Genomic DNA, 21,789 nt, shown 5'->3' with positions numbered 1-21,789 from the left:
CCCCTCCAAGTCAAATATTGTATGAATCATTCCAGGGCCAGACATATGCGATGGCTAGGAAGCTGAGAGAAATGAAGACAGTACACAGACCAAACAACAGACGGTCCATGACCACCCACCCCGATCATTTGCCATTCCTGCGAGGTTTTGGACACCTGGAAGTGTTTGTCCATGTGTATGCGGATGGCTGTGAGCTCTCTGCTCAGCCTCTTCAGCTCATCCAGGGCTGCATCTGGAGGGGGTTTCTCTGGAGGTGCATCAACGGAGAGACTCTGAAGATCTCTTGATGAGATGATGCTGGTGTTCATTTCTGGGTTTATCAAAAATTAAAAATACAGCGATACTCTGACACTTTAAAAAAAAAAAAAGTTGATTATTGCTGGTGAGGCAGAAATTGTGAGTGGTTTTAGAGAGGGATGTGGGACTGGTGATGATCATGTCTGACTTACCACAGTTTATCTTGAGGACTTTGAATTGCATTCATGATTCAATGTGAGTGAGGTCAGATTGGAGTGATTTGCAATGGCAATGGACTAAGTGGAGATGTCCATCTGGACGTCATTGGCATAGAGGTGGAAGTGGAGGCCATAATGATGTATGATGTTAACAAAGGGGAAAAAGCAGGGGCTGAATAGAAGGGGACCAAGCACCGAACCCTGTGGTTTAAAGTTCTAGACAAAGCTTGTAATGGTAATGGCCCTTATGCTTTTTTCAGTCCAAAGATCTCGGCAGCGTTGGGACCTTTAATCGTCCTTATGTCATTAGCTGGGATCAAATTTAAAAACATTTAATTAAATACCGAGTCAGGTTTTGAAAAGGCATAATTACTTCTAAAATTTGACGGAAAATTTTCAGTCTCGTGAACAAGTACAAACCCATTGCAATTATGATGAAAGCAAATTTGAGGTTCTAAGATAAAACAATTTAATATAATTACCCCCTAGTGGTTGTATGCCTTTGCTAACCACTCAAGTTATTAGTTTACATACATATCTGTCCAAACCCATATAGATATTGAACTCCATGTGACCTTGATCTTTGACCTTTGACCCCAAAAATCAGATCAGTTTATCCTTGTGTCCAAGGATTGTTTGAACCACATTAGAAGAGATTTACTTAGAAATATTGTGTTCACAGTGGAAAATAGATGTAAACTCAGTAACCTTGAGCTTTGACCACCAAAACTTACCAGAACTTGCCATATGAATGTTGTCAGGGTTTGGGCTTTTTCATTCTATGGATGACACAGATATATGATGTTGGATGATGGACACAATCCATGTACAGTAAAAACAAAAGTAACATGGGAATAAATGTTTGTGTAGCTGTTGGACTCACCACTCCTAAAATTCCCACAACAGTGATACCGATGGAAATGTTCAGCGAGTCTGAAAAGCTTCTTAGAGGTCGCAGAAGTTTTTTAGGAAATAATTCCTCCTCAAGTGCATCAAACAAGGATTCAGGAGTTGGACTGGTGCAGTTCAATGCTGCAACAAAGCCTGAGCAGAAATTTACATCGATGAGATTACCCAAGTAAACAGCTTTCTCTTTTTTTTTTTTTTTTTGACATTTTGTAAATATTTTTTAAGCTGCACAGAATAAGAAAGCACTTCCTGAACCCTTCATCAAAGTGCCTCACATCAGCTCAAAGGTACAGCCATTTTCAACACTTCCACCCACACTTCGACATCCTTCTTTGTGACCACTGATTGATGGCACGTGTAAATTCACTGATCGAGGGGCCTTTGGTTATACTTTGAAAATGAAGTTTGATCTTTGTGACACTTCTTTGTTTCACACATTTTTTGTGTTTTTATTTTGTGACACAAAAGCATGTCATTATGTCAAAATTCTCGAGCTAGTGTTAAATTATTTCTCTCTATTCCTTTAGCCATGAGTGACGGACTGCCAGCATGAAGTCTAACAGATTTGTGATCCCTAAACTTTTCATCAAGCTCTATAATCAGGTCAGTTTTTTTTTTTTTTTATCTTCCACTGTACTTTGTGTTTGTCCATGCTGGTGAATATTTTTATGCTAACGTACTAAACTAATACTGTACAACATTACTGTCATATGTGAGTAAGTTATCATGCTGACAGTATTTAGCTCAAAGCACTGCCACACCTATATACTGCATTACAGAGCTGTTAGCACTGAGTGCTGTAAGCACTTAGTCTTAACACATGTTGCAGTTACTGGTGTCATAATATGTTTTCTGGAGGCTATTTATTCCTTCTGTTACCCCACAGGTTTTCAGTCTGTTTGATAAGTTTAAAGCTCGAAGTTCATTAACATCCTATAACAGTATCCATCATGAATATTCTGCAGAACTGTTGCAAAACTTATATTCAGTCATACATGCAACATTTCGAATCAAACGCATCTCACCATCGTAATATAAAACTGTCATGTCATAGTTTCCCTGTTTTAGTTTTTTTGCTTTAAGTTCAGCGTCACTTTTCTCTGTGCCACGAAGCATCACCACATCAGTTGGTTTCAAACAGCTTTAGCTTTAGCTAAACCTCCTTCCTTTTTCATTTTGCTGAATTTTGTAGATCGTCAAAATGTTTTCTTTCTTACCGTGAAGCAGTGCAGAACAGATGAAGATGAGCCCAGCTGTCTTTACCTCTAACATATTGTCTGGATCACCAAAACCATTTCAATGACATGTCCTCTCGATTTCAAACCAAAAATGTCAACCGTCAAGCAAATGGTGTCTCTCTGTTGTGATTGGCCAAATTCAGCCTTAACTCGCACCTTTTCCTTCCTAATTTATTTTCATGTGTGCCCTCGTTGAACTGTCAATTTTGCTAAATTTAACTAAAAGTAGCCAAAGAAGAAAGTATGCTGTTTTGTTTACATGTCATTGAAATGTGAATACGGTTGCAGTTTTAAACCTAAAGTCTGTTTATTCAGGCAGTTTGTGTGTCCTGAACAAACGTTTCAAACACACCCCTCAACGTGCAACAAGCTTAAGTGAGCACTTCTGTACGAATAGAAAAGGGCCAAAACAAAGCAGAACAATATGTGTTGAAAACCTTTTATTGTATGATGGTTGAAAACATAGATGTGATGCATAAAATGATCTCCAGTCTATATTTGTGTAATCAAATCAGCAGTTCTTCAACTTTTAATGTCGGAGTGTGCAGTGAACTGCAGCTTCAGCTTGCTGCTCTTCACATTTGATGTAATTTCTGAATTATGAGTATAGGCTTGAGGAAAACAACATCAGTACCAGAAACTAAAATAAGATTACATATGGAACTTAAAACATTACCCTAAAGAAAGTGTGAAAGACCTTAATATATCTGGCAAGAAGAGGGAGAGGTAGAAACTTGCAGACACTTTGTGCAAATTAATCAAAACGAGTAGTCTTATTATTCACTTTTCTAAATGAAACATTTTGTCTCATTTTTGCATCAAAAAGATAAAACAAAAGTGCAAGTTACAGAACTTCTAAAGTTGCGTTTTAACCTCTATTAAGACACTCATTAATCTACAGTCATTACTGAAAGGGTTTTCAGTTAAGACGCTTTGCAAGCTTGATTTCAACATCATCATAGCTGAAAATTATACATGAAAGGTGTTGACCGGTTATAAAACTTCAGCTGTCCAACTGTTTATTGAAGCATGTCAATATGTATTGCTTTAATGACAATGCAAGAGCAGGAATATTTGTTTGAAGTGTCCTAAATATAACTAAAACCAAAATAATTTGAGAAAAAAGAGAATATATAACACATGAAACTGCTGAAACAACAGTGAAAAGAGAGCATTTCAGTAGAGAGGTGAAATGTAATATATTATTTCAAATACAACACGAAAAGAAATTAACTCAAAAGTTAAAGTGCGTTTTGTACCAGTTCACCCACATGATGATGATGCAAATGAAGCTGAGCGATATGAAGAGGATGTAGAGGATGAACAGCAGGCGGTCTATGATGAACCCCACCTGGATCCACTCTTCTGTGTTCTGATTTCTGCTCAGCTGCTGCTCCACCTGAAGCCGGATGGCCTGGAGGTCCCTTCCCATGCTCCTCAGCTCCTGCAGGGTCATGTCGTCATTGAGCAGCACCGTCTGCTCTGGAGTCTTGCTGTCATCTTCCATTATAGAGTAAACTTCAATTTCTACTGCAGAGGAGACAAGGGAGGATTTTTCTGACTGGTCCAAAAATATCCGCAGCATGTTATGCACTTGACTGCATGTATAGTTTTGCTTGTGTAAAATCACACCCTTCATCTAGTTTCCCACCTTGTGTGGCAGGATTTTGGATCACTGTGTCTTCTCCATCTCTGGGCTTTGGAGGAAGCCGCACCAGTGGACCTAGGATATGAAGGACAAGGACTCGAAGCCAGTGAGGAACTGGAGAATAGTGAGCGGAGCCACACAGCAGGTTGGTAATGAGAATGGACTCCAGGAGACTGGCCACCATCAGAGCCAGGCAGAGAGACAGGAACACATCTAAGATAATAATAGGAGATTTTTTTTACAGACATGCTTCAGAGATAAATTAGAGTTAAATCCAGAAAGAAGAATCCAAGAAACAAAAGTTTACGTTTTGTGGCCACTTGGGGGCAGTATAGACAAGCTGCAGACAACAACACTGAAAGCTTGTTATCCCATTTGAAAGTTGATAAGCTGAAGCGGCCAGGAAACAGCTGATATTTTACATATCAAGAAGATTAGCCACCATTTAAATCTGCACTTATGTATTGATTATGAATGTAAGACCAATATTCACTTGTCTTTTAGCTCTATTTTGATGTCCAGTAATGTCTGACTCTTCAGCTACTACTTCTTGCACTATGTTCACCTGCAAACTGTCTAGATTTTTTCAGTTTTTTTTTTTTTTTTTTTTTTTTTTTTTTTTTTTTTTTTATGTATTTGTTATTTACAATATGAATTTTGCATGTGAAGAAAACATTTCTTTATGGTCTTGGTTAACGTTTGCAGTTTAATTTTGTCCAGAACTGAAATAGGATTTATGTTAGTTTTACCTACAGCTGGGTCAGAACAAGCAATGCAACTGTCATGGGGGCAACAATTAGACTGCCTCCTGGCAACATCAAATAAATATCAACGAAGGTGTTGTCAACTAACTGATGAGAGGTATGGTGTTTCCTGTGATCGGCAGCAGGTCATTCATGCTGAGCAGGAAGACGGTGTAGCCCAGGACAAGGGTCATCTTGAACAAGGACCGGTCAACGCTCCTGGGAGGCAGCATGAAGCTGAAGAGGTCGACCGTGATGAGGAAGCAAGTAGGAATCAAGAGGTTCACCACGTACAGTGTGGCCCGACGCCTCAAAGCAATCTGTAGTAGAGTTGACAGGTACACAGCAGCTGGTAAGTCTCGCGTATCTCTCTGGTGATCTGAATATACAAAAAACGTCAACACTTTTTCTGAAGTAAAATCACTCAGTCAGATTTATAGATGCAGCTTAGTGGCAACACATATTGTCCCAACGTTTGTCTCCATTTTACACTGTCTGATAGAAAGACTGTCAATATTTAACTATAAAACTGAATATAAAACTGAATTTATACTGTACATATACAGAATAAAATATTTATTCTGTATATGTACAGAAGAGGAGAAGTTGAATGTTGTCTTAAATACAGTCAGCAAAGTTTGTGTGCTTTGTTCTTATGACCTTGCTGTAGTTTGTCTCCTTACTCACCTGCTGAATACTTCCCTGTCACATACACTCACTATGCAGTAAAATATTTGGTAATGTAGACTAAACTTTTGTTTATTTGGATCACTTTCCAAAAGACATTACCTCCCTCTGTATCCTCCTCTCATTTTTCCTGTTATATAAATAAAAAAATAGTAATACAATGTTAAGCTTTAAATGTTTACAGTCGACTGCAATTTCTTACATAGAAGCGAATCTCGTCATAATCTTCATTTGCGTAAGTTTTTCGTTCGAATTTCTGTGCTGTGACTCCAACTAATTCCCATTCACCCATCGTTGTTATTTTGTGCTGCGAGAATTGAAACATGTCCTCTCCAGCCCAAATGAGTTCAAGGTTCACATCAGTACCTGAAAGCAAAATAGTCAACATTTTTCTCAGTTACAACTATTCATATTAATAATATTTCAATAATATAGTTAGATTACATTAAAAAAACATTACAGCTCAATTCACAGGATAGATTCGTATCAAAGATTCTCATAGACACGTTTTTTTCTCACCTAGGTATAAGAAGGAGTTGAAGCTGAAAGTGCAGTTCTGAATGTCAAATGGAAACGTGAAGATGTCGAGCCTGCAGGAGCTGACCACTCTGATAGGCTGCTCATCAAACACAGTGCCATCGTAACTCAGGTAGGTATATGGAACAAATGGAGCGGTGTTTTTTCCCATGCTGCAGGATAACAAACGACATAAAAATCCGGTAAATATAATTGATTATATGCTGAGTTTATGTGAAAATCAAGATATTTATATAAAAAAAATATGCTCAATAAAAAAACTGGTCAAAATGTTCTTAAGCAAAGTTAGCACTGTGCAGGGTTGTGGATGAAAAATGTATGCACAAAGGGTTGAAATGACTGTAGCCTGTCAGACAGTCACCATGTCCATAACCAAGTATCAGCTGATGTTTGTGGGTCGTAGACTTCAGGCAGTGCACCAAAGTGGCACCAAATGTAAAATATGGCAGATATATAAGTTTATATAAACTTTTCTTATTGTTAGCGAAATAGAAGTGCATAAAATGGTCAGACTGTTCATGTGATAAGTCTGTGAAGAGTCTCAGTCATCCAGGTCATGTTCAGCCTAAGTGTAGCTGGACTTCAGTTTCTAAAGTACACTTCACCTTCCAAATGCAAGGCTTCTTCAGTTCTGACTGGCGGGAGGGAGACTTTTACCTCATGTGGGGTGGTTAACACCTTAAGAGTTGTTCCACTTCTAATACGTCACCAATAATGCTGTGAACTCTGGGTAATTCCCTTAGGCACAGTCTGCAGAAGTGCGGAGTTAAAGGTGCTTTAAAGGGCTCAAAATGTCTCCCAGAGAGCCCTCGCGGACTTAAAGATTTGACTGCGGGACAGCCTTAAACCCTGGCGGACTTACTGGGAACGCACTTCGAAATCTGTGAGTCCGTGAGGGCAGATATTGGCATTGGGCCTTGGATCACAGACCCAGACCCCATTTACACCACGACTACTGTTGACCCTAATGAGTCACAGGATGGGCAGGTGGGTTCCAGATGTGGCCTAAATTACTCTAAATATGTGAACAACTTCTCAAAAGGTTAAAAGCCTGGGACTTCTATCCAGTCAGTCAGAACTGAAGAAGCATTTTGGATAAGGGATGTGTCTCTGTTATCTTGTTAGTGTACTCTTATGTTGTGTCTCCTTATTCTCAATCTCTCGTCTCTTATTCTCTGTTGAAGTTATTTTCAGTACTTCTATCAGGTCAGTATCAGATCAGTACTGTACATCAAGCGAAACCACAGTGAGAGCTGTACTGCGCCTCAGAAACAAAGGGACTTACAATTCATTGATGACGATATCTGGTACCCAGAGCCGTTTTCTTGGCAAAGTAATCCAATAGGAACCACACTCTTCTGGGTCCCAAGAAACAAATTCATTCTGCCAAATCTGCAACATCAATCATACAGATACAACATGGACGGCACTTAGATAGGGTGTAAAAATGGCTGCTTACATTTTGAGATGTCAGATGTTTCCATTTGAGTAGAAACATCAGAAACTGAACAACAGCAGCTCTGCCTAACTTCTTTTTAAAGAAGTCCATAATGGATTACACTATCTCATTAGTTTGTGGTGGATTACATCACATAGTATCTATTGACTTGGTGGTGGTATTTACAGTAGGATCTATCCACCAGCTTATACTAGGTTTTAAACTGACAACTTCTTCTTATGACTTTCAAGGCTGGATAGATATGAATGATTTTTATCATTGCTGGCAAAGTGTGAACTTGTACTTACTAAATATTGCCAGATATACGTTGTCAGGACTTGGGCCTTCTCATCCTGAAAAAGAACCAACATTGGGCTGTATGCGTTCCTCCTTAACAGATATTTATTTTTATAGAAAATGTTTCTGTATCAATTACAGTTGTACACAGCAGCGGAATAACATGAAGTGGTCAAATATAAAAAAAATGAGCTAATAATCACTGATTATATAGGTTTCACTCTTTTGTATTAGACACGGCCTTTTAGTTTTAGGTTAATGTAGTTTTTCTTACCACCCCCAAAATGCCAACCATGGTCATGTCGAGAGTGATGTTGGTCACGGTTGATAAATTCATGACAGGTCGAATGGGACTCAGTTTGAAGACAGGTTCAAGAGCTGCTAACAGTGACGGTGTATCAGGCTGAGGGCAGCGCAACTGTGTGGAGCTGCATGGAGCTGCAGAGGAGAGAGAGAGATGTGTCATCTTGATTTGTAAAATGGACGTCACAGCGGCTGCACCAGCCAGTGGCAAATCAAAATTGTTTCCCAACTATATGAATGTCAAAACCAAAATGAAACTTAATGAATAAAACTTAAGGAACCTGCTGAAAGCATGCATCTGAAACAGCATCACATGACCTCAGGAATTTTATAATACCTCATTTATAAATTGAATCCAAACTGTAAGAAAATGATTGCATGAAAATCATTAACAAGCAGGAGATGACTGTAAATCTATGTATTACTATATTAAAGGAGCTCCACTTACCATGCATGAGCACAGAGATGAAGATGAATAGAACCTTAGAAGACTTGACTTTCGGCGGACAGCACTAAAAACATTAACATTGGGTCAAGAGTGGTTGTTAGTTTTTACAGTGTACAGGTGCTGAAACCTCTCCTGTAAAGCTCTGCACAGATTTTAGGTGGTATCATCTAAATATAAATTGTAATTTGTTTTAAATAACATTCAAACAAGGCTACATCTACAGGTGAGTTATTTTAAAATTCCCTGAATCCCACAAAGTTCCAACAATAGGGGAAACCATTATATACAGAAATTACAAAAAAAAACAAAAAAAAATCTTTAAGATCTAAAAAGAACAGTCAATGTTTCAGGCTTCTTTACATTATTAAAAGGACTTAAAGCAATTTTTGTCGATGCTAGTTTTGTTATATGGCAAATGTAAAAACAGCCCTTAAATATGATCCATTGAAGCAGGAAACATATGATAAACTTACTGAATACACTCTCCTACATCCTGAGTTAAATATGGGATAACATTCAAACAAAGCACCCTATGGTCAATCTTCAAAATGAAAGATACATTTGAAACAGGAGATTGGGCACGCATATTTTATACAGTTTAGATAGCTCGAAGAATGTGTGATGTGCGAGGCCTCTTAGTATCAATTAAGGGACATCCTAATGGTATAGAATTTTATGAGATAGATGCGTTGAGCGCTGACCTCAACTCCATCAAAAACGTTTTGGACGAATCGCAAAGCTGACCTTGGCCTCATCACGCAACATCACTACCTGACCTCATGCTCATGGCAGAATTGAAATGTGATAGTATCTTAAAGGTGCAATGTGCAAGATATTTGGCTCAAAACATTAAAATAAAATCGAAAATTATCCACTGTGAAGAATTAGTGTTCACGTCATGTCAAAGTCATTTATGAATTGTTTTGCGCAAATGTCGACTGAAGTTAACATGCCAACCAGCTTCACCGGGCACATCCTGTCTTGTAATACCACTTTATACCACAAGATGGGATAGTGAGTCACTGTAGCATCCAGATCTTTCCTCAGTCCAACATTAGCGAAAAAAGAAAGGGGGCACTTACTAACCTAATTATGATGAATGGAACAGTAATCACAACAATCGTTGAAACTCTTTGCAAAACAGAAGAAAACCAAAAGTTACCTTTTGCCTTACGTTCAGCAGACTGGAAACAACTCTTGGTGAGTAAAGAATGAAGTTTGATGCCAAACTTGCAACTTTTCTTCTTTGATTGGTGAGTAAAATGCTGCTAATGCTAATGGTGGCTATGTAGGGACAGTTGCGCGTGAATGGTTTGCAGCGTTGTCACGTGCATGGAGCAGAGGGAAGCTAAAACCTTTGGCAGTAAGTTTTCAAGTTTCATCGCTTGATTAAAATTAGCATGGTTTTGTGAGCAGTGGCTAGAGTGCGTCTGCGATTGATTATGAGCAGAGAGCGCACATCAAATTTTGTGTCAAATTCTGGAAATCGTCAACAGAGACCTTTTGAAATGTTTCAGAAAGCATATGGCAATGACGCAATGAGCCTTGAGATTTGTTTCGAGTGACATGCGCAATACCGAGGCTCAGAACGTCACAGAACGTTCTGAAAAAGGCGCATCAGATTTAGGAGCAACCAGGCGGGTTCTCTTTGACAATGGCGGGGTTGTGCACAGTGAATTCGTACCCCAGGGTCAGACTGTCAACGCCGAGTTCTACTGAGACGTTTTGGGGCGTCTGAGGGGAAACATTCCATGCAAATAATCTGAACTGTGTCACAGTGGCAATTGGAATCTCCTACACGGCAATGCGCCAGCTCACACTTCGTTAAAAAAATGGGCAAATGTTGCTACTCACCACCCATACTCACCGGATTTGGCTCCCTGCTACTTCTTTCTGTTCTCCACAAATTTGACACCAACTTTGATGTGCGCTCTCTGCTCAAGTTTTAGGTTCATGGAGAAATCGTAGATGCGCCAGACCAGCGGTCACAAGGACGAGTCTCAGTCAGGAGCTGATGTTGATCAAGCGACGAAACTTGGAATACTTACTCACGAAGGTTATAGCTTCTCCTTGCTCTGTCCATGTCGTACCGGAAGTTTTGATCCACCCTCTAACCCTGAACCAAAGGCAGACTGCCTGGACCCTACTGTGCTCACTATCGTATGTACAAAGTGGTATTACTAGATGGGGTTGAATTTGAAAAATTGCACTTTTAAAGCCCATGGTCTTAGATTTCCACATACGTTTGACCATTTAGTGTACGGTTTTCTAAAATTGTTTTCCTTTACCCTAACCCTGTGTGTGACTACACAAATGTTTGTTTTTTAGCTACTGTTGTAGAGAGAAATTGGGATTATTGCTATACTGGAATGTTAATTTATAATGATTACATTCTCAAGATAAAAATAACATTTCATATTTAACTTGGTAACAATTAAAGACATTGGCCCATGTGTCATCACGGAATATTGCCTCAACATTTATATTTACTTATTTTATTTTTTTCAATGTAATCATAGCATATATAGATGGAAATGATGGGTGCTAATCCATGTTAAACTCTGTTTTGAGGACCCATTGATAACTGTAAAACATTTTCTGAATATGTTAGCTTAGCTTCATTTAGCATTTCAGCATTTTCTGCAGAATATAAACTTCTTTTGATGTCACAATTTAAAAATGACATTGAAATAAATTAATAAAAAGAACAAATATTTGGAACATGATTATTATGTTTGAAATGAATGTCAATCGAAAACTGAATGAAATTTTCCAAGTAATTTTATTTTGTATACAATGGTTTCCTCCATTTTAAAATTGTACAGTTACACAAAAGCCTTTAAACTACTTATAATTAATTAATATAACTATTTTAAAGACCACTATGATAATATGACCATTACCTATTAAGGACAGTAGTACAATAACTGCATACTTAATGCATAAAAGTTTTGCTAAAAAATACCCTAAAACAATTACAATTTATTGGTAAAAATTCAACAAACATTTGAACCACTATTGCAACATGAATGGAACCCTTTAAAACAGACAATATGTTTTTACTGACCGAATGAGCTCGCCCAGATAATGATGATGGCAATGAAGCTGACTGATACGAAGAGGATGTAGAGGACAAAGAGCAGGCGGTCTATGATGAAACCCACCTGCTTCCACTCCTCTGAGCTATTGCTCCCTTTCAGCTGCTGCTCCACCTGAACACGGATGGCCTGTAGGTCCTTGGACAGGCTCCTCAGCTCCTGCAGGGCCTTGTCCTGCACGGCCATCCTCTTTACCTCTGGGGACCCATCATCAGTTTTACTCTTTGCTGCCACAGTGCTGGTCTTCAGGCCGATTTCTAATTGACAAAGGTTTGAATGAAAACAAAAAAGATCAGTCAAGAAAAATACTTCAATTTAATTAGGGCCCGAGCACCGATGGGCCCTATTGTTATCCAAGCGATTATTATGATTCTCCGTAAACAACTGCATTGTTGGAAACTTCATCATATTCAAAAACTCATGGAAGTTGGTACACCCGTCTCTCCCAGCGAAAATGTTTTTATTTTAGTGGAGTCGCGAGTGGGCGTGGCCAAATGGCTCGCTAGCGCTCCCTAAACAGATGCCCCGGCGGCTCCATTTACCTGCATGCACGAAATTCGGTGGACATGTGTATCACACCTAGACGTACAAAAAAAGTTACATTGCACCATTATGTCAACTCAACAGGAAGTCTGCCATTTTAAATTTAGTCGCCATTTTTGGCGATTCACACATGATGTACTTTAACAAACTCCTCCTACAGATTTTGTCAGATCGACTTGAAATTTAGTCTGTGCACTCTGAACATGTTTGGAATTAAAAGTAATCAAAATAATTTGTTTTCGTCGATCGGTGTGCCCGTGGCATGGCGGCCAAAAAGTGACCCAAAAGTCATGCTATGGCATGTTGTTAAAAAAATGACCGGCATTTTCAAAGTAAAAAACGATGCTCCAAACCTCGTGAAACTTGCGTCAGGCACCAACTTTCATGAGTTTTTGAAGATGTTAAAGCCACCAAAAAAAAAGTCTTTTTTTTAAAAAGAAGAATAAGGAACAAGATTGAGAAAAAAAATAAAACTGCAAGCAGGAATATGCTGACCCTCGCGAGCTGCATGTCGGGGAGCTGGCGGCCCCGACCCGCTGGATCCCCGACGTGAAGCTGCGAGGGCCCGCATACCACTACTTGCAGTTTTAATTTGAATTGTGATTCCTTCTCTTTTTTTTTCAATTATCCACATGGTACTGACAAACTCCATACCTGAATCTCTTGGTTCCTTAGTCTTTTGTGGCATACAGACAAGGAAGCCCAGAATTTGCAGAACGAAGACCCGGATCCAGTGAGGGACAGGAGAGAAGTCAGCAGACCCACACAGCAGGTTGGTGATGAGGACTGTCTCCAGTAGACTGGCCACCATCAGAGCCAGGCAGAGGGAGAAGAACACATCTGGCACAGGGAGAGACAAAGTAGGATTTTTCTTGTCAGAATCGGATTTACTGCGGTGAAAATCTAGATTTTAGATACTAACTTCTTTGAGGCCCTCCTGGAATTACATATGTTGATTTGATGTAAATCGATATGTGTTCTTCACATGACAACTGTTAATGGATTAGGATGGGAAAATGTCGATTTTAGGCATCTTTAGAATTTCTCAATAAAAAATTGTACTGTCTTAATTGTGATGGCACTGGTGAGCACCAAATATGACATCTTTGCAGGCTAAAATAAACCTCAACGTGTGATATTAATTAAGGACGACAGTTTACGCTTACATTCCCAATTTATGTGGAAACGCGTTACTAAATGTACGCTGCTCATGATTTTTCTGGCAGTGTCACCACAGAAACCCAGATCGTTCAGTTTGTAATACTGTAAATAAAAGGGCTTTCTTTTGTTGGTCACTGACTCAGTAGATAGTGACTAAACAGACGTTCATTTAAATGAAAATTGTTGTGATTTTTACTTTAATTGATTTGTCTATGATGGTGCCAAAGGAGAAGTTTTAGTCATCCTTCAGACCTAATAGAAGTACTGTATTTACAAATTGTATGTGCTTTTGGATCATAGCTGACAGTTGCTTACAGAAGCTCACAATCAAATTTAAAAGTAAAGAACAGTGGTACTCTGAACAGGCTTCAATAAATCTTTAATGACAATATTTTTTAAGTCTGATACTGACTGATGAGAGGTATGGTGTTTCCAGTGATCGGCAGCAGGTCGTTCATGATGAGCAGGAAGACGGTGTAGCCCAAGATGAGGGTCATCTTGAAAGAGGATCGGTCCACACTCTGTGGAGGCAGCAGGAAGCTGAAGAGGTCCACCGTGATGAGGAAGCAGCTGGGGAGCAGGAGATTGACAACATACAGAGTGGCCCGACGCTTCACTCTGATCTGTGGAAAAAAGAAGAAGAATAAACTTGGTAAGGAATATTGCTGTCATGACTCCATTAACTTTTACTCAGCTACTGACTTTCTAGACAAAGTGATAAATTAAAAAGCACACTGCATATATTTGTTTGCTTTTCATCTAATACCAAACTTACATGGAATACAAGTGTGTCTACATAATAACCATCTTCAGTGTCTGTTTTATTGGGGGAGGTGATATCCAGCAGCTCCCATTCCCCCATCGTGGTCATCACATTCTTGGACCTGCCTGTGATTACTTCTGCAGATATCCCAAGGATAATCTTTATGTCCCGTACTAGGGAGAGAGTTATTATTAATAGAAGATGCAAAAAGAAACAAAAACAAAACTACATGATAGGAGCAGAAGAACACTACACAGTACAGGAGTACAACAAGCAGTTGAATTGCCTCATAATGGCGCAGGTTTTTGTAAGTCTAAGCTATAACGCATTGCACAAATTTGTTGTTGCAGTTTATGGATCAATTCAAATGCTAAAGACCTCTGAATCAATGCATGGTTATTTAAAAGAAAAAAAAAAAAGACTATATGTCATGAGCAGCCCCTGCATAAGAGAAGTGTAGTACATGTCGGTGTTCCAAAACAGAAAATAATACAAGGTCAGGTCATTGTTCCTAATTGCCTACAAAGCTTGCTAATTCCCACTGTGTTTTCTGAGAAAGGAAATTAAACATTTGGTGACGTGTCTTACTGTAGTGGATGTAGGAGTTGAAAGTCAAACTGCAGTTTTGTATGTCGAAGGGGAAGGTGTAGATATCGAGGTTACATGAGCTGACAATTCTGACAGGATGAGCATCATGTATCAAACCATCACTGTGCAGGTACACATACGGGACAGGTGGGGCTGAGTTTTCATCCATACTGCAAGAATAGAACAAGCAGAAAGGTCAGCCCGGTATCACACCTAAACATTTAATGCACCCATCAGTCCACTAGAAGATACCGTGTCAATGTCACGTTTTGCTTCGCTAGGCATGCAAAATACAGGATCGGGGTCAAAGAAGGAGGTCATGTCAGAGGTCAAACACAGACTGTCCAGTGTTTAATTCTGTGAGAAAGCAAAAGTAACAAAAGTAAGTTACATTACATAACATGTGTAATGTCACTTACATAAAATGATTTATTTTAACCCAAACCATGATCTTTTCGTCAACCTAATCAAGTAGTTTTGTTGCCGAAACCACATGCCTGTACTTTTAGCGTCTGACATGGACACGATATCATCTACAACCCCGTTTCCCAAAAAGTTGGAACGTTGTGTAAAATCTAAATAAGAGCAGATTGTGATGATTTGCAAATAATTTAAACCAGTATTCAACTGAATGTAGACCAAAAACAACATATCAAATTGTGAAATGGGGAAATTTAATTGTTTTATGAAAAATATATGCTCATTTTGGCAGGACAGTTTAGTACCCAGACTCTAATACTATGGAGCCATGCTGTTGTAAATGAATGTGGTTTGGCATTGTTTCGCTAAAATAAGCAAGGCTTTCCCTGAAAAAGATGTTGTCTGAATGGCACCATATGTTGCTCCAAAACCTGTATATATCTTTCAACATTAATGCTACCTTCAAAAATGTGTAAGCTACCCATGCTATGTGCATCCCAATACCATCACAGATGTTGGCTTTTGTGATAGCAAACTGGGTTGTCTGTCTCCTCATTAGCCCAGATAATGCAACATCCATGACTTCCAATAAGAATTTAAAATTTTGATTTGTCAGACAAAAGGGCAGTTTTCCACCTCATCTCAGTCCATATTAAATGAGTTGGGGCTAAAAGAATGTTAATATATGCTTTTTTCTTTGCATGGTCGAATTCTAACCAGCATTTGTGGATGCAGCGACAAACTGTGCTCACAGATAATGGTTTTCGGAAGTGTTCCTGAGCCCAAAACAGTGATTTCCACTAAAGAATCATGTTTTCGGGTCTTGTCCCTTACATTCAAAGATTCCTTCTGATTCTCTGAATTGTTTAATGATATTTTGTACAATAAATGATAAAATCCTGAAATTCTTTTAAATTTTACATTGAGGAACATTATTCTTAAATTGGGGCACTATTTATGTTATATTGATCAGCAGCTACATCTGCCTGTAAAAATGCAATATTTATTCCTGTTTGAATGTTACTACAGTGCCCAGTTGTTTTTTTTAATGAAATATGGGCATAATAAATAAATGAAATACAAATTTGTTAACAGATTTACACCCTCAGGAGGAATGAATGTTCTTGGTGTTGAATGTAACAGGAGAGGGAAGTCTGAAAGTACTGAGAGACAAACTAACACATTGCTGTTTTTTTTCTGTTCCTGTGATTTGTTGGCAATAAGGAAAATATAGACTATTGCCAGCTTTATCCTCTAACAAATATGTTTTGTAACAGTTTCTCTAAGTGAGTGTTTGTCATTAAGTACAGTGCATGGTTTGAGATATATAAATGGCCTGGTAAGAGGCAACTCACAATTCATTGATTACGATATCCGGAAGCCACATTTTGCTTCTGGGAAGAGAAATCTTGCTGGATCCACACTGGGCTGGATCCCATCTGGCAAACTCGTTTTCCCACCACTAAAACAACATAATATGTGTCAGTGAACAGAGAAGCTTTGCCACAAATAGTAATTACATTCACAAAACATAATCTCACAATCATTCTTTTAACTGGGTGATCGCCCTACTTACATAATGTAGCCAAATATAAGTCATGAGGAGTTGAGACTTTTCATCCTGGAAGACAAGAAGAGCAATTTTAAGACATGAAAACAATGAGTGTTTTCTGTTTGGTTGTGCGGGAGCAATAAAGGAAGTGGAGCTCAGCAACATGAAGAAATAGTTAAAATTATTTGATTAAATACAGTTGCGGGCTAATAGAAGTTTTTGCTTTCTGCTGCATCTTTAGTTTATCAATGGGAAAATATTATGTTAAATTAAAAACATATAACAATATAGATTTGCCTTCATCTGAAGAGTTTTAGAGACTATAATGTGCTCCTCAATTGTATGTACTGACAGCTGAACATACCACTCCAAGTATCCCGTACAAGGTGAAGTACATGCTGATTGTGGTGCAGGTTGTTATGTTCTGGACAGGCCGTATGGCGCTCAGGTTAAACACTGGAGTCAGAGCATGCAGTAGCGCGGGTTGGTTTGGCTCAGAACAGGTCAGGTTGCTGGTACTGCACAGAGCTGATGAGAGTATTAATTATGAACCATTGTGTTAACACGCTTCAGCTTATGGTGCAAATAAAAAACAAATCCAGCAAAGTGAATTAAAAAAATTCTTTCCATGGATTGTTCTTAGTTTACAGGAATCAGTTTGATTTTAATTAACTTTATTCCAATTTAATGTGCAATACACAGAAATTAAAATCCTCCAGTACTTTTCCAACAATATTCCACATAATTCAGTATATAATGTACACTATGTGACTGGTGTTCACCTCTTAGTGAAGCAGTAACTCAGATACTTATAAAAAGCTTACCTGGCATGCAGATAATGAACATAACCAGGGTGGGCTTGACTGATGGAAGGAGCCACTAAAATTAAAATAAAGTAAAACCATTACAATTGATGGATAGATAATTAAGAAGTATTTAATGTAACATACAGGACTTACCTGTTTGACTGTGCTCAACCTCAGGACTACTTTACCTTCAGTGGAGTATCCTTGGACGCCATGGCGTTGAGAGGGAAATCTTTGTATTGCTGTCAAATGGAAAGTGTTTCTTCAGTGTCTCGTGTCTGCAGGACAACAGAATAATCACCTTTTTTTTTTTTTTTTAAATACTGCTTTATTGGAAACTTTTAGTTGTCAAATATGAACAGGACAGACATCAAAAATAGCAACCATTACTAGATGGTGAAACCATGCCTGCTACTTACCTGGCAAACCAGCTCTTGCAAGACTAAAGTCAGCCTTCGAGGCCAAGATATACATGATGTCGCTGTAACCAAAGCGTGATGTGGACAAACCCTCAGCAAATGATGTGGGAAAGAGAAAACTCAAGGCAGGGCAGCTGCTTTCCCTGTAGGTGTTTTCATTCAAAGCAAACATGACCCACAGTTAATGTGATGTACCGCGGTGTGTGACTTGCAGACGGTGAAGTCCGACCACAGCGGCGTCAGTGTCACACATGTTGGTCAAAGGCAAATAAACTGTGGATAGCATGTGAGAAACAGGTGTCCTGCCAGCCATCTATTTTTCATCTTCTATAACATGTTTTATTAAAATAAATCAAAACTCATCAACCTTTCTTTATGATTTGTTACATTCGAACAAGTTGTCTCAATGTGCTGCTCTTAAGGACTTTCTGTTGACGACAAATGTATCAAAATAGTAAATTTAGGTCTCTATATTTTTGAATGGTAGTTATAAGTAAGGACACTTGAATTTGTTGAAACTTACAGGCTGTTACTATGCTATACTGTTTATGGCAGTGGTGGTTTTGTTTGTGAAATAGAAGAACCTCAACAGTGGTTATCCTTTTCTGTCTGTTCCACCCTGCTGCCACTGAAGATCAACTGAAGAATGCAGTTCTTGTATTACTTCTCATAATTACTGTTGTCAAAACTATAGTACGTCACTTCTCATTTGCCATGGACTATACTATAATTTGAATGAAAAAAGAACTCTATGTATGATATCCTTCTTTTTAAGTTCTCACTTGCGCATGTCCAAATTTTCATATTTAAGTATTCTTGAATTTTTTTTATTTACAGATCTCTTTATCATGACTCCTGCAGAACTTCATCTTCTCAATGAGCATTAAATTTACACATTAAAGTAGAGCAATTTAACTTAAATGTAATTAAATTGTGTACAGGAAATATAGACGCTACATATTAGAAATCACCAAGACAGTTTATTTTTTAAGCAACATTTATTAATTTCTTATGTACATTTATGTTTTAAAGAAAGCTTGTTTTAATGCTTTGAGCACGCAAATTAATGTTAGGGAAAACTGACTGCCAGCAAGCATGAATGTGAAAACATGCACCTGATTATTATATTAATACAATGAAATATAATGATGGGAGGAGTGTTTAAGATTATTTGCTTTATTATGAAAGATGTGTGTCCATTCTGCTAGTTCCATCCTTTCAGTGCTGGTGATTCTGGTGGCTGAAACAAAACTGAGACAGCTGATCTGTGCTGTGTACAAACAACCTCTGACAATCACACGATGAAGGCAATGATTAAGCCAGTAGAGAGTTTGAGGAAAATGAAACTTATAAGTGTTAACCAGTTTTCTTTGAGTTTCAAGTACAGTTTTATACCAAAAGAAACGAAACTGAAACGTTTCCAAATTGCCTGCATTACTGACACCTGCTGGTGTCATGCTGCTCTACATGCGTCTCCTTTATCTACAGTGGATAGAGTATTTAGACCCCATTCATTTGTCAGCATTTTATTGTTATACTTTTAATTGTAAATGAACAAAATTGATCTGTCTATTATGACTCCTGCAGAACTTCATCTTCTCAATTTGCATTGAATTCAAATATGAAAGAACAATTAAATTGAAATGTAGTGTAATTGTGTACAGCAAATATAGATGCTACAAATCAGAAATCACAAAGAAAGTTTATTGCTTGAGCAAGATTTATACATTTTTCATATACACCTGTTTTGAGAAAGCTTGTTTTAATGCTTTGAGAACACAAATTAATGTTAGGGAAAACTAACTGCCTGCCAGCAAGCATGAATGTGAAAACATGCACCTCATTATCATATTAATACAACAGATATGATAAAAGGCTGAGTTCAGAGCAACACAAACTCAGTTTCTTGTACAGATCCCTTTCATACAGGCCTCACAGTGATCAGGCTCGTGGGGACTGTTGACATCAAAGCTTCTGAAAGGCCTGCTCTTCTTGCCGAGGTTTTGATTGTAGCACTTGATTCTTATCTTCTCCACTAGGTTCTCCATGAGGATGCTGATGTTCTCGGGTGTGATGGTGGGGTCCTCCATCGGAGCGTCGTCACAGTTCTTGCAGTTTTGACGGAGGGCCCTCACCTTGACGGTGCCCCCTTGCCTGTGTGCCAGGCGCATGTGGAAGACCACCTTCACCCAGTTGGAAGGCCATTCTCTTGAACACATGCTGCAGTCAAACCTTAAAAATGACAGAGGGCATGGAAGTATGAATTGCGGCAAAGATCCTAGAGAGAATACATGTCATCTAAAACTTCATGACTTTCAATTTATGTTAGCCTTATAAGTCTAAGGGTTTTTGTTTTGACATGTTGCAATCAAAAATGCCTGTTTTTGTGGTGGATTTTCTGAAAAATGGAGATATGATTTGCAGAGATTTCATTATTTTTTTTTTGCAATATTAGCAGAAATTGCCAGTCAAGGAAAAAACATTTTTTAACAACTACTTGATAAAGAGTAATATGTAATCACTTACCATGATTATAAGCATTCTGCACATGCAGAACTGTTTTACTTTTAATCTTTTTTTAGTTTATGTTTTGAATTTAAGAGAACCATGGGCTTAACAAAAGACTCCTTAAAGTGAAGTAGACAGTCTATAATTGAAAGACTGCTGTAAAAAAAAAAAAGAAAAGGAAAAAAAGGGAGGCTTTAAATGCTTTTTAATCATATTAATTCAACACATAGGTGAACTGTAAGCACAAAAACAAAGTGCATTCCCTTACATGTAGAACTGTGTGCAAAACTAATTAACATTTTGCCCACACCCTGTCAGCTCCGGTTTATCCAGTTGTTCCGGATAGCTAGCACGGAGTTTGTTTTGATGTTTTAAGAAGAGGAGAGGTAGCCGAGCCATGCTGATTGTAAATGAAAATGTGTGTGTCTCCTTGGCCCCACCCCTGAAGGATGAACCTACTCATGCAGATCGAAATGTTATTGATAAATGAGCATGTTCATGAGTTGGGGTCTTTCACTTTCGGGTTTTTTTCTTTATTCATTTCCAACATGCAGTAACTGCTTTTACAGGATCTAGCTCAAACTGTTTTCAAACTCTAAAATAGTCTAGTTTATTGCCATTCTGGAAGTGAAATTAAATCATTAACTAACATTCAAATCCCCAACACCAGCCATGACTGCCACCTCTAATCCTATTTTAACAAAAAGAAGAAGAAAAAAGTCTTGACATAAACATTTTATGGATTATCTAGAGTGGGAAAGGTTTAGTCCCCAAATCTGAGGTCAGTCACTATAATGGGCCTATGTGAAGAGATTTGTTGCATAACTTACTGTGAGAAGTATAAGTCCATGCACATACATTTTAGTAGACACAATGCAGTAGTCCACACTTACCGTGCACTTGTGTTCCTGATGTACTGCTTCCATCCCGGATTTGGTTTATCAGGCACAATATTTTCATCAAACTTCAAATTCCAGGAGTGTTTAAGATTTTTTGCTTTTTTATTAAAGATGCGTGTCCATTCTGCTAGTTCCATCCTTTCAGTGCTGGTGATTCTGGTGGCTGAAACAAAACTGAGACAGCTGATCTGTGTTGTGTACAAACAACCTCTGACAGTCACAGGATGAAGGCAATGATTAAGCCAGTAGAGAGTTTGAGGAAAATGAAACTTATAAGTGTTAACCAGTTTTCTTTGAGTTTCAAGTACAGTTTTATACCAAAAGAAACG

At 38.3% G+C, this 21,789-nt stretch overlaps 3 protein-coding genes across 3 annotated transcripts; all 3 read right to left on the bottom strand.

Annotated features, from left to right (window-relative positions):
• Positions 1-3,836: 3,836 nt before the first annotated feature.
• On the bottom strand, positions 3,837-9,468 carry LOC138200641 (5-hydroxytryptamine receptor 3E-like). The gene is made up of 10 exons (XM_069153520.1): positions 9,448-9,468; positions 8,704-8,767; positions 8,227-8,390; positions 7,503-7,609; positions 7,080-7,181; positions 6,200-6,369; positions 5,883-6,046; positions 5,103-5,313; positions 4,305-4,463; positions 3,837-4,168 (listed from the first exon to the last, which is right to left on the bottom strand). The coding sequence occupies exons 1-10, from the start codon at positions 9,466-9,468 to the stop codon at positions 3,837-3,839; spliced, it is 1,494 nt and encodes a 497-aa protein (XP_069009621.1).
• Positions 9,469-11,762: 2,294 nt separating this feature from the next.
• LOC138200331 (5-hydroxytryptamine receptor 3A-like) lies at positions 11,763-17,849 on the bottom strand. The gene is made up of 10 exons (XM_069152903.1): positions 17,823-17,849; positions 17,653-17,707; positions 17,193-17,356; positions 16,853-16,897; positions 16,632-16,738; positions 14,857-15,026; positions 14,281-14,441; positions 13,918-14,128; positions 12,992-13,184; positions 11,763-12,039 (listed from the first exon to the last, which is right to left on the bottom strand). The coding sequence occupies exons 1-10, from the start codon at positions 17,847-17,849 to the stop codon at positions 11,763-11,765; spliced, it is 1,410 nt and encodes a 469-aa protein (XP_069009004.1).
• A 1,887-nt stretch (positions 17,850-19,736) lies between these two features.
• On the bottom strand, positions 19,737-21,711 carry LOC138200607 (receptor-transporting protein 3-like). The gene is made up of 2 exons (XM_069153434.1): positions 21,455-21,711; positions 19,737-20,285 (listed from the first exon to the last, which is right to left on the bottom strand). Exons 1-2 carry the CDS (start codon positions 21,595-21,597, stop codon positions 19,952-19,954), a joined length of 477 nt encoding a protein of 158 aa, XP_069009535.1. The 5' UTR covers positions 21,598-21,711; the 3' UTR covers positions 19,737-19,951.
• Between the last annotated feature and the right edge of the window lie 78 nt (positions 21,712-21,789).

The sequence above is a fragment of the Embiotoca jacksoni genome, unplaced genomic scaffold (assembly GCF_022577435.1).
Source record: "Embiotoca jacksoni isolate LCO1_2020_lvr unplaced genomic scaffold, fEmbJac1.0.p SCAF_19, whole genome shotgun sequence".
Classification (NCBI taxonomy): domain Eukaryota; kingdom Metazoa; phylum Chordata; class Actinopteri; family Embiotocidae; genus Embiotoca; species Embiotoca jacksoni.
Note: the sequence above shows the minus strand (reverse complement) of the source record. Positions and strands in the feature narration are given on the sequence as shown.

Bases quoted from the DNA above. Each gene is read 5' to 3' on its own strand.
- LOC138200641 (XM_069153520.1), bottom strand. From the start codon at position 9,468: ATGTTGCGTGATGAGGCCAAG. The intron at 6,370-7,079 runs GTAAGTCCGCCA...GTTATCCTGCAG, and splicing joins GATTTCGAAGTGCGTTCCCA to CATGGGAAAAAACACCGCTC. The intron at 4,464-5,102 runs GTTAGTTGACAA...TTATTATCTTAG, and splicing joins AAACACCATACCTCTCATCA to ATGTGTTCCTGTCTCTCTGC.
- LOC138200331 (XM_069152903.1), bottom strand. From the start codon at position 17,849: ATGGCGTCCAAGGATACTCCACTGAAG. The intron at 13,185-13,917 runs GTCAGTATCAGA...TCCCTGTGCCAG, and splicing joins AAACACCATACCTCTCATCA to ATGTGTTCTTCTCCCTCTGC. The intron at 12,040-12,991 runs GTTTGTCAGTAC...CCTGAAGACCAG, and splicing joins CCAAGAGATTCAGGTATGGA to CACTGTGGCAGCAAAGAGTA.
- LOC138200607 (XM_069153434.1), bottom strand. From the start codon at position 21,597: ATGGAACTAGCAGAATGGACACGCATCTTTAATAAAAAAGCAAAAAAT. The intron at 20,286-21,454 runs GTAAGTGTGGAC...GTCATTTTTAAG, and splicing joins ATCAGGAACACAAGTGCACG to GTTTGACTGCAGCATGTGTT.